At 40.8% G+C, this 12,475-nt stretch overlaps 1 protein-coding gene across 3 annotated transcripts in view; it reads right to left on the bottom strand.

Moving 5' to 3' along the window:
- Positions 1–11,245, bottom strand: part of camk2a (calcium/calmodulin-dependent protein kinase II alpha) — a 73,128-nt gene extending 61,883 nt beyond the window's left edge. For all 3 annotated transcript variants that reach the window (XM_066646766.1, XM_066646767.1, XM_066646768.1), the window contains exons 1-2: positions 10,939–11,245; positions 3,188–3,282 (exon numbers count right to left, since the gene is read on the bottom strand). In XM_066646766.1, the coding sequence (XP_066502863.1) occupies positions 3,188–3,282; positions 10,939–11,000 (157 nt within the window). In that variant the 5' untranslated portion in view covers positions 11,001–11,245. The remainder of the gene's footprint in view (positions 1–3,187; positions 3,283–10,938) is intronic.
- Positions 11,246–12,475: the final 1,230 nt, after the last annotated feature.

Below are 12,475 nucleotides of genomic sequence, written 5' to 3'. Positions count from 1 at the left end.
ACATGCACCTCACATACACAAACACACACACACCTCACACACACACACACACAAAACACACACACACTCTCTGTCTCTCTCTCTTACACACACACACACACTCTCTCTCTCTCTCTCTCTCACACACACACACTCCCTACCTCTCTCTTACACACACACACACTCGCTCTGTCTCTTTCTTTTACACTCTCTCTCTCTCACACACACACATACACACACAAACACAGACCTCACACACACCTCACATACACACACATACATGCACCTCACATACACAAACACACACACACCTCACATACACACACACAAACACACACACTTTCACACACATGCTGTCTCTCTCTCTTTCACACACACACAATCTCTCTTTCACACACACTCTTTTCTCTTTTAAACACAAACACACACCTCACATACACACAAACCTCACATACACACACCGTCTCTGTTTCTCTTTCACACACACAATCTCTCTTTCAAACACACTTTATTCTCTCTTTTACACTCACAAACACACACACACCTCACATACACACACACAGTCTCTGTTTCTCTCTTTCACACACACACACACATACACACACAATCTCTCTTTCACACACACACTCTCTCTCTGTCACTCTCTTTTACACACACATCTCACATACACACACACCTCATGTAATCAAATTAAATCTAATTTATTTGTGTAGCACTTTTTACAACTGATGTTGTCACTAAGCAGCTTCACAGAATTAAGGTAAGACAGAATTTTGACATGAAATGTAAAAATGTAAAGAATGTAAAATATGTATAAATCCCCAGGTGAGCGAGGCCAAGGGCAAAAGTGGCAAGGAAAAACTCCTTCAGCTGAGGAAGGAACCTTGGAAGGAACCCACACACACCCCTGACATACACACACACACATCTCACATATACACACAGACCTTATATACACATATGCCTGACATACACAGACACGCCTCATATACATACACACACACTGCTCACATACACACAAAAACACACACATACCACACATACACACACACCTCACATATACAAACAAACACACACACACCTCACATACACACACTCAGACACACACGTCTCACCCACCACATCAATGACACAAAGTAGACAAAATCCATCAGAAAAAAACCTTAAAACTATATCAAATAACAAAATAAAATATCTTTAAAAATACCATGTAAAATCTCCTGTATTAATCCCCACTGTCAAGCCAATAAAACAGCCCCGAAAGATAACCACAACCAACAGCCCAATAATCTCAAACATCCCACAATCCACAATAATCTCAATAATCTCCAACAACTCAACAATTCCCAGTAACTAATAATCCCCAACAGCCTAGTAATCCCCATCAACCCATCAATCTCCAACCAACCAACAATCTCCAACAAGCCAACAATACCCAATATCCAATAATCCCCAACCGCCCAGTAATCCCCATCAACCCACCAATCTCCAACCAACCAACAATTCCCAACCACCCAACAATCCCCAACAAGTCAACTATCCCCAACAAGCCAACAATTCCCAATATCCAATAATCCCCAACAACCCTGTAATCCCCATCAACCCACCAATCTCCAGCCAACCAACAATCTCCAACAAGTCAACTATCCCCAACAAGCCAACAATTCCCAATATACAATAATCCCCAAAAGGCAGGTAATCCCCAGTAACCAATAATCCCCAACCATAGAGCAATCCCCAACAAGCCAAATATCCCCAAAAACCCAAAAATCCCCAACAATCACCAACCATCAAACAATCCCCAAAGACCTAACAATCCTCAAATCCCCAACCATCCAAGAATCCCCAAACACCAAACAAACCCCAACCATCCAACAATCCGTAAATACCAAACAAATGGCCTACAACCAACAATCCTCAACTACCCAACAAACCCCAACAACCCTAGCCAACCAATCAATCCTCATCTACACATAAATACTCAACAAACCTACAAGCCAACAATTTCCAACCAAACAACAATCCCCAATGACCAAAAATGCCTAACCACACGATAATCCCCAACAATCCCCAAGCACCCAATAATCACCAACCATCCAAAATTTCCCAAACACCCAACAACCCAACAATCTCAAACAACCAACAACCCAAAAATCTCAAACAACCAACAAACCACAACTATCCCCAACCACCCAGCAACTCCCCAAAACACAACAATCTCAAACTACCCAATAGCCCTGATACATCACCAATCCCAAATCACCAAACAACCCTTACCCAACCAACCAACAAGCCCCACCCACACAACAAGCTCCAAACACCCAACCAACCAACAAGCCCCACCCACACAACAAGCTCCAAACACCCAACCAACCAACAAGCCCCAACAATCTAACCATCCAACGATCCCCCACAACCCAACAATTCCCAATGATCCCAAACATCTCCAACCAACCAACAATCCCCAGTAATCAACATTCCCCAACAACCCAACAATTCCCAATGATCCCAAACATCTCCAACCAACCAACAATCCCCAGTAATCAACATTCCCCAACAACCCAACAATACCAACCATTCAACAATCCCCAACCACCCAACAATCTCCAACCACCCTACAATAACTAACATCAATCCCCACCAACCCAACCATCCAACAATCCCCAAAACACAACAATTTCAAACTACCCAATATCCCTCCTCAAACCATCAAACAAGCCCCAACCACCCAACCAACCAACAAGCCCCAACAACCCAACAGTTCCCAATAATCCCCAACAATCTCCAACCAACCAACAATCCCCAAACACCCTACAGTCCCCAACAACCCAGCAATCCCTTATGAACATCAATCCCCTACAACCCAACAATCCTCACCCATCCAATGAGTTCTAGTGATCCAACAAAGACGTAACACCTCTTCCAATTAGAACTTACTACCCTCATGTTCCTCAGACACTTGTATTACAGGTTTTACTGAAAAATACAAAAATATTATTGGACACTTAGTGCCTCCTCTTATGATATTAACCATATGGCCCCACACACTGCCTGCTCTCCTGCTAATTACCATACTGCCTCACACACTGCCCCCTATTCTGCTGTTAACCCTACTACCCCACTCTGTGTCTCAAAGCCCCCCAGCAGTCTTTAACTGTGCTCCCATCATCCCCCCACTGCTCCTTGCAGATGTCAGTGAGTGACTAACCTCTGGTAGAGAGTTTCTTGGTGTTGATGATTTTTGCAGCGTACTCCTGTCCCGAGATGATCTTCACACACCTCCGTACCACAGAGAAGGCTCCCCTATACACACACAAGTTATAAATACATACATTGATTACTGTTTTCTCCTAGTTTGTTTTAGTTAAGGGGGTAGGGTACTGTTGTTGTTTTTTGTTTTTTGTTTTGTTTTCTTTTATTTGATAGGTAAGTTGTTTTTTTAGCAAAGTTTAAACAAGCTTTGCTTATTTGTTATGTTCTCCCCTCTCCCCACTTTCCTTCCAGTTGTAGTACAACAGCTGAAGTTTTTGTTTAAGATTTGTTCAAGAAAACAAATTTAACTGTTTAGTCGTATGTGTTGTTGGGGAACTAGGAGGGCACAGGTGACTATTTTATTTGTGTTGTGGCCTGACTTAGACCAAGGGCCTCAGTTATAAAATTTTAAAATAACTTTAAAAATTCAGAATATAAAAAATAATGGCACTGTTTTATGGCCTATGGATTGGTACCTGAAGCATACTGACAAAAATGTAGAAATCCTTTGAAAACTGACAGATTTCGAGTCCAGAAAGGTGATTTCATTCTAGAAACTAACACCTTTCTAGCAATTCAATTTTTTAAAATTTGGCTCACACTGTATTTAACAGCCCTCATACTTTGCTTTGGCTGAGGAGACTGCATCTGATTCGGTTTTTCAACCTTTCATATTTGAAGGTTTAGTCTCGTTTACTGGTGACAGGGCAGATTGGATTTCTGTTAAAATATTAAGAAACACTGGGGCTGCACAGTCATTCATTCTGGAGTCAGTTTTGCCCATTTCTGAGAGATCTGCTTGTGGATATGATGTTCTTATTTAAGGGATACAGCATACTGAGTTAAATTACACACAATTCCTCTCCTGTCAAGTTTAGTGACAGGCAAGTTAGAGTACAAATTTGAATGTCCTGGTAGGTGGGAAAGTGAATCCCTTACCTGAAGTTGTAGAGAAGCTAGTTTCTTCTCTAACAAATTATGTGATTTCTGTCACGTAAATTCACAGATCATATAGTCTTTTACAATATGTCCATGAGTTATTTTAATTTGGAATCAGATGTGGCAAAGTGTAAATGTGAGTTTTTATATTTAAATTTCTTTTTTGATGGTGAGCGAAAAAAAACAGGCAATACTCCTGTGTCTGAAATAAAATTTGAAATTTTTAATAGAAGAGCAGAGTAAAGACCCTTCTCTCACTAATTGCAGAGCAAATGTGGTAACTGATGATAAAGCACCATTACATACCATAACATACTTTTACCAAAATTGTGTATGTGTGGGAAATGGTCTCCCTCACATTTTAAAAACATGGATTGCAGTGAACTATCAGCTTGTTGTTTTAGCTAGTTATCGAAAACACATCCTTAGTTCAGCCCTGGACCAAGTAATGTCAGGCAATTTAGGAATAGAAAAAACTTATAACTGAATAGCACACTTTTATTTTTTATTTTTTGGCCAGGCCTGAAACATGATGTTGTTAAGTACTGCCATTCTCATCATGCATGCCAAGTCACTGGTAAACCCAATAAGGCCATTCCTTCTGCCCCACTTCCTCCAATTCCAGTGTTGGAAGCAACATTTGAGCATCTCATTATTGACTGTGTAGGACCTCTCCCAAATTCCAAATCAGGTAATATGTACTTGATTACTCTTATGTGTACTGCTACTCAGTATCCTCACTATGCAATTCAAAGGCTAAAGGTATAGTGTGTGTCTTGTTAAATAATTTTCTATTTTTAACTTACGAAAATGCATCTGGACAGATCAGGGATGAAATTTTCATCCCAGTTGTTTTCTCAAGTCATGGAATTACTAGCAATAGACCAAAAATGTCCAGTGCTCATCATCCTGAATCTCAGGGTGCACTTGAAAAATTCCACTAAATGCTTAAAGCCATACTGCATACTTACTGTTTGTCATCAGGGAAAGAATGGGATGTGGGAGTGCCATTTTTGTTGTTTGTTATTCGAGAAACAGGACTCTCTTGCAGGACTCTCTGTGCAGGACTCTCTTGGATTCAGTCCTTCAGAACTGATGTTTGGTTATTCAGTTCATAGTCCTTTAAAACTACTTCAAGAAAAAAAGGGGTACTTCATAAAATAACGGGAATAAGAATGTCTTAGAGTATGTCAGCTCTTTCCATGAAAGATTGTATCAACAAATGAAGTTGCAAAACTGAGCTTGTTGCTTCGCAGTCAAAAATGAAAACCTGGTTTGACAAAAAGTCAGTCAGTACGAGAATTTAAAAGTGGTGACAACGTTCTTGTGCTGCTATCCATACCTGGGTCAGCACCGAGTGCTAACTTTTCAGGCTTATTTGTTGTGGAATGCAAGTTGAATGATATAGATTATGTGCCCCATGTTAAACATCAGCAAATGCTAAAAGAAGTTCAATATTTGTTGGAGAATGTTTTAGCCACCCCTAGTAGCATCTCTTTTAAGCTATTTTGCCTGCTAGAGCTAGTAGCAGCTCTTTCGTCTACTAGTACCTAAACCTGATGGCACCAGTAGATTTATACTGAATCTGATTCTTTTGCCTTTGCCTTGTAACCAGACCTGCAATTTTCCAAACACTGATTTGGAAAGTCTTGGCAAACATAGAGGATTGTGAAGCATATTTGGATGACACTGTAGTATATTCACAGAATAGGACTGAACACAACGCACATCAGAAATTTTTTTAACTGGTTCCAGGAAGTTAATCTTACATGTAACCTTGCTAAATGAAAGTTTGGTAAAGCAAGAGTGAACTCAGACCTTTCCTAGGTATGAGTAACTATTATCGTGGGCTTTTTAGAAATGTCGCCATTCCTTTAACACATTTACTGAGACAGGATCAAACAATGGTGTGGACTAAACAATGTGATTATGCTTTTAATTATCTTAAGTTTCTTTTATGTAGTCCTCCTATACTGAAGGCTCCAGATATTTTCAAGTCAAAACTAGAGGTGGATGCAAGTGCATCTGAATTTAGGGCTGCACTTCTGCAGAAAGATTGTCAGGGTGTTAATAATCCTGTGAGCTATAATCTTGATATTGTTGGTTAGCTCCTTGTGTATATAAATTCTCTCATTGGAAGTGAGAAAGGGCTTTGTTTTGTTTACTGTCTGTTTGCTTTAGTTAGGGAGTTTAGTTAGGGAGTGAACTCTAACACAGGTTATACATACACATACATGGGCAGACATGTTACACACACATACACATGCAGAGATGTTACACATGCACGCATACATGTGCATACACACATACACGTACAAACACATTATACATACACAGACATATATTTCACACACACAAAGACTCGTTATACATACAAACACGCATTTCTCTCTCACACACACACACACACACACACACACACACACACACATATCCATGTCTGCATTTTAGAATAAACATTTTCCAGTGTCTCGTTCTCTCATACCAAACTTCATAATGTGTGTATGTCAGTTGTGTTCAAACCAATTTTAATGAATATCTAATATTTAATGAATATCTAATATTTAATGAATATGTAATATTTACTTACCTGACTATGACAACTTGTGCACATTGTTTAGTGTTGAGGGTAAATCAATTGCCCCATTATGTCCTCGTAGGTTTATTGCTTCACTGTTTGCCATAACATGTGTCTGAAGTTTCCTGGAAAGTCTGAATTCCAAGGAAAATTTTAATAAAAATTACCTATTGCTAATACTACCCAATGAGTAATATATCCATGACAGTGAAAAAGTTCGGGTTTAGGTTCAGGTTTGAGTTTGGGATTGAGTGTGGTATTGGGTTTGCATTTGGGAAAGGGTTTGGGTTTAGGTTTGGTATCAAGCTCATTTTCAGCTTCTGGTTTGAGCTCGAGTTCAGGCTGAGGGTCAGGTTTGGCAGCAGGTTTAGGATCGGCAGGTTTAGAATCTGCCTGGTTTATGGGTTTGGGCACAAGTATGGGTCTGGGATAAGTTTTAGGATTGAGTTTGGTGTTGTGTTTGGGTGAAATTTGAGTATGGGTTTAGTATTATGTTTAGGTTTGCCTTTTAATGTGACTTCGGATTGGGTCTGGAATCGGGTTTAAGATCCGTTTTGGATTGGGTTTGGGCTCTGGTTCGGTATTAGGCGATCCTGTAAATCAGGTTGTTGGGCAAAAGAGTAATTATATTTTAATTATTTTTTGGCTTTTATTATCTTTTAAAACGAGAGGCTGAACCAAATGAGAAAAATATATTTCAGTCTCAGTTTTCCACTTCCACCCCCAACCAGCATTATATAATCAACCTGGAGAGCGAGAGAGAGAGAATACAGAGGAAGAGAGAGACAGAGAGAGAAAAAGTGAGAGAGAATACAGTGCCTGAGAGAGAGAGGAATAGAGAGAGAGAGAGAGAGAGAGAGAGAGAGAGAGAGGGAGGGAGAGAAAGTGAGAGAGAAAGAAAGTGTGTGTGCAGGAGAGTGTGTGGGCGAGCGATGGGCTCTGGGCCAGTCGGGGTCTAAAGCCTCAATGTGGAGGTGTTACACACTCCATAATAACACACACACACACACACACACACACACACACATACACACAGAGAGAGAGAGAGAGAGAGAGAGAGAGAGAGAGTGAGAGAGAGGTGTGTGGGAGAATCAGAAACTTATCACCAACAAACGTCTCCATTTTTACAGCATCAGTAACAATCATTTACATACAGCACATACTGTACTCTCCTCCCTCTCGCTGTAATCTCTCTCTCGGTATCTCTTAATTTGTCTCTTTGTATCTCTGTCTGGTTTTGTCTTTTCTTCGTTTATTTCTCAATTTTATTTCATAACACAGATGGGGGTGAGTGGGGGGTCCAATTTGGGACGTTAAGAATTTTGGGACGAAAATCAGAAATAATACTGACCCCTTACCACTGACCCCTTACCCTTACCATTTACCACTGACCCCTTACCCCTTACCTTTTACCACTGACCCCTTATCCCTTACCTTTTACCACTGACCCCTTATCCCTTACCTTTTACCACTGACCCCTTACCCTTACCTTTTACCACTGACCCCTTACCCTTACCATTTACCACTGACCCCTTACCCCTTACCTTTTACCACTGACCCCTTATCCCTTACCTTTTACCACTGACCCCTTATCCCTTACCTTTTACCACTGACCCCTTATCCCTTACCTTTTACCACTGACCCCTTATCCCTTACCTTTTACCACTGACCCCTTACCCTTACCTTTTACCACTGACCCCTTACCCTTACCATTTACCACTGACCCCTTACCCCTTATCTTTTACCATTGACCCCTTACCTTTTACCACTGACCCCTTACCCTTACCATTTACCATTGACCCTTACTTCTTACCTTTTACTCCTTACCCCTTACCTTTTACCATTGACCCCTTACCCCTTATCTTTTACCACTGACCCCTTACCCCTTACATTTTACCATTGACCCTTACTTTTTACCTTTTACCCCTTACCCCTTACCTTTTACATTTTACCATTGACCCTTACTTCTTACCTTTTACCCCTTACCCCTTACCTTTTACCATTGACCCCTTACCCCTTACCTTTTACCACTGACCCCTTATCCCTTACCTTTTACCATTGACCCTTACTTCTTACCTTTTACTCCTTACCCCTTACCTTTTACCATTGACCCCTTACCCCTTATCTTTTACCACTGACCCCTTATCCCTTACCTTTTACCATTGACCCTTACCCCTTACCTTTTACCCCTTACCCCTTACCTTTTACCACTGACCCCTTACCCCTTACATTTTACCATTGACCCTTACTTCTTACCTTTTACCCCTTACCCCTTACCCCTTACATTTTACCACTGACCCCTTATCCCTTATCTTTTACCACTGACCCCTTATCCCTTACCTTTTACCATTGACCCTTACTTCTTACCTTTTACCCCTTACCTTTTACCACTGACCCCTTACTTCTTATTTCTTTCATTTTACCACTGACCTCTTACCCCTTATGTTTTATCACTGACCTCTTACCCCTTATCTTTTACCACAGACCCCTCATCCCTTACCCATTACCCATTATCACGTATCCCTTATCACTGACCCCTTATATTTTACGACTAACCCCTTACCACTGACACCTGACCTATTCTGTTTCTGTGGAGATCCTCCTCAGGCTCAGACACTGACTCAGGGTCAGGTTTAGGTTCAGGGTCATGTTTAGGGTCAGGTTTAGGCTCAGGCTCAAACTCAGGTGTGACTAGAATTCTGTAATTATTCTGTAAGTAATGACAAATGAAAATAAACAGCCTAAAAAACAGCCTTTCTCCAACTGCTGACCACACATTTATATTTGTCATTGTGCAACATACAACAAAATGTTGCAATGAACACACACACACTCACACACACCCAGAGTGGCGGGCAGCTATCCCCGGTGCCCAGGGAGCAGTTGAGGGCTCAGTGCCTTGTTCAAGGGCACTTCAGCTTTGGATGTTCTTACCAGTCTTTGGGATCAAACTAACAAATTTCTTGTACCAATCCGGTTTCTAACCAAAAGGCCACGGTTGTCACTACTAACCAACCACATCTACTGACTGACCAGGTCTACTAACCAACCTCACCTACTGACCGACCTGGTCTACTAACTAACCACATCTACTGACCGACCAGGTCTACTAACCAACCAATTCTACTGACCGACCAGGTCTACTAACCAACCACATATACTGACCGACCAGGTCTACTAACCAACCAATTCTACTGACCGACCAGTTCTTCTAACCAACCACAACTACTGACCGACCAGGTCTACTGACCAACCACATCTAATGGCTGACCAGGTCTACTAACCAACCAATTCTACTGACCGACCAGTTCTACTAACCAACCACATATACTGACCGACCAGGTCTACTAACCAACCAATTCTACTGACCGACAAGGTCTACTAACCAACCACATCTACTGACCGACCAGTTCTACTAACAAACCACATCTACTGACCAACCAGTTCTACTAACCAACCACATCTACTGACCGACCAGGTCTACTAACCAATCACATATACTGACCGAACAGGTCTACTAACAAAACACATCTACTGACTGACCAGGTCTACTAACCAACCACATCTACTGACCGATGAGGTCTACTAACAAACCACATCTACTGACTGACCAGGTCTACTAACCAACCACATCTACTGACCAAACAGGTCTACTAACAAACCACATCTACTGACTGACCAGGTCTACTAACCAACCACATCTAGTGACCAAACAGGTCTACTAACAAACCACATCTACTGACCGACCAGTTCTACTAACCAACCACATCTACTGACCGACCAAGTCTACTAACCAACCACATCTACTGACCGACCAAGTCTATTAACCAACCACATCTACTGACTGACCAGGTCTACTAACCAACCACATCTACTGACTGACCAATTCTATTAACCAACCACATCTAGTGACTGACCACATCCACTGACTGATTGACTGACACTCCCCCAGAGCAAGAGGAAGAACCTCTGAAGAACAGAAGAGAATCGACCTGACTACAGGTGAGTACTGACACAGTATTAGATACTGAATACAGTTGAGAACTGATTACAAACGTTTATTGGTTACAGATATATACTGATAATAAATGAGCATTGATTATAGATAAGTACTGATATTAGATGAGTATTGATTGTAGATAGCTAATGAGTATTGATTATAAAGGCAGGTGGTAACCGTGGTAACGTACTTGCCCAGTTCCTCAAAGAGTTGGTACTCCTCAGTGAAGCGGGTGCAGGTGATGGTCGCCATGACAATGCTCCAGGTGATTCTGCTCGAGACAGTGGGGCTTCTCTTTTTCTTTTGTTTGAGTGAGGGATCGCAGAGTGACGGAAGAAAGACAGAAGGTTCTCGGAGGAAGAGGAAGAGTAGGAGAAGGAGGAGGTGGAGGAGGATGGGAAGCCTGGTGAGAGGGGGAGAAAATAAAAAGAAGGAAGGAAGGAAAAGGAAGGAAAGGAAGAAACAGAGAATAGATTTTATCTGTCTATGTCAGCCGTGTGGATGTGGAAGCAGTGGAAGTGGAAGTGAAGAGAGAGAGAGAGAGAGAGAGAGAGAGAGAGAGAGAGAGAGAGAGAGAGGGGTGGTGATGGACACATTCTCTCTCTTTTCATGGCTCACCCGCTCTGTTCATCTCAACCAATCAGAACCCTTGCTGAATATACAGCTCCGTTACCACAGCAACTGCATACCTCCTCCTCCTCCTCCTCCTCTTCTCTCTCTCTCAGATGAACTAGTGCCATGCGTTTACATCCAAAACAGTGAAATACACCCACACACATCACACACAGAACAACTACTGTATTATCTATGTCTTAGATAAACACACAGAGAGAGAGAGAGAGACAGAGAGAGAGAGAAAGAGAGAGAGCGCATATATAGCATACACACTTTATATTCACCTGTGTGTATAACTAATAAGAATTAATCCTTTCCATCTCTGTTACAGTAAACACAATACATTCCCCATAGCAATGGCCTTAGCTGAACTTTATAGCCCCGTCTTTCACTCATAAAAAATATTACATTCACACAGTAACACTGTAAACACAATAACACACTGTAAACACTGTAATAATAAACACAATACCCAGTAACGCAGTAAAAACATTAACACTGTAAGCACCGTAATACTAAACACTATACACACAGTATCACTGTAAAAACATTAACACTGCAAAAACTGCAGTACTAAACACTATAAACACATTAACACTGTAATACTAAACACTTTAAATACATTAACACTGTAAACATTCGCATTGTAAAAACTGCAGTACTAAGCACTGTAAACACATTAACACTGTAAACACTGCAGTACTAAACACTGTAAACACATTAACACTGTAAACACTGTAATAAAAATACTATAAAAATATTAACACTGTTAAAACATTAACACTGTAATACTAAACACTTTAAATACATTAACACTGTAAACATTCGCATTGTAAAAACTGCAGTACTAAGCACTGTAAACACATTAACACTGTAAACATTAACACTAAACACTACCGTACTAAACACTGTAAACACATTAACACTGTAAATATTAACACTGTAAACACTGCAGTACTAAACACTGTAAACTGATTAACACTAAACATTAACACTGCAATCACTGCAGTACTAAACACTGCAAACACATTAAAACTGTAAACACTAATACAAATCACTATAATAATAAATACTGTAAATACATTAACACTGTAAACACTGTAATAATAAAT

This window comes from Hoplias malabaricus, chromosome 15 (genome assembly GCF_029633855.1).
Source record: "Hoplias malabaricus isolate fHopMal1 chromosome 15, fHopMal1.hap1, whole genome shotgun sequence".
NCBI lineage: Eukaryota > Metazoa > Chordata > Actinopteri > Characiformes > Erythrinidae > Hoplias > Hoplias malabaricus.
The sequence above is the reverse complement of the archived record's forward strand: the minus strand, read 5'-3'. Positions and strand labels throughout refer to the sequence as shown.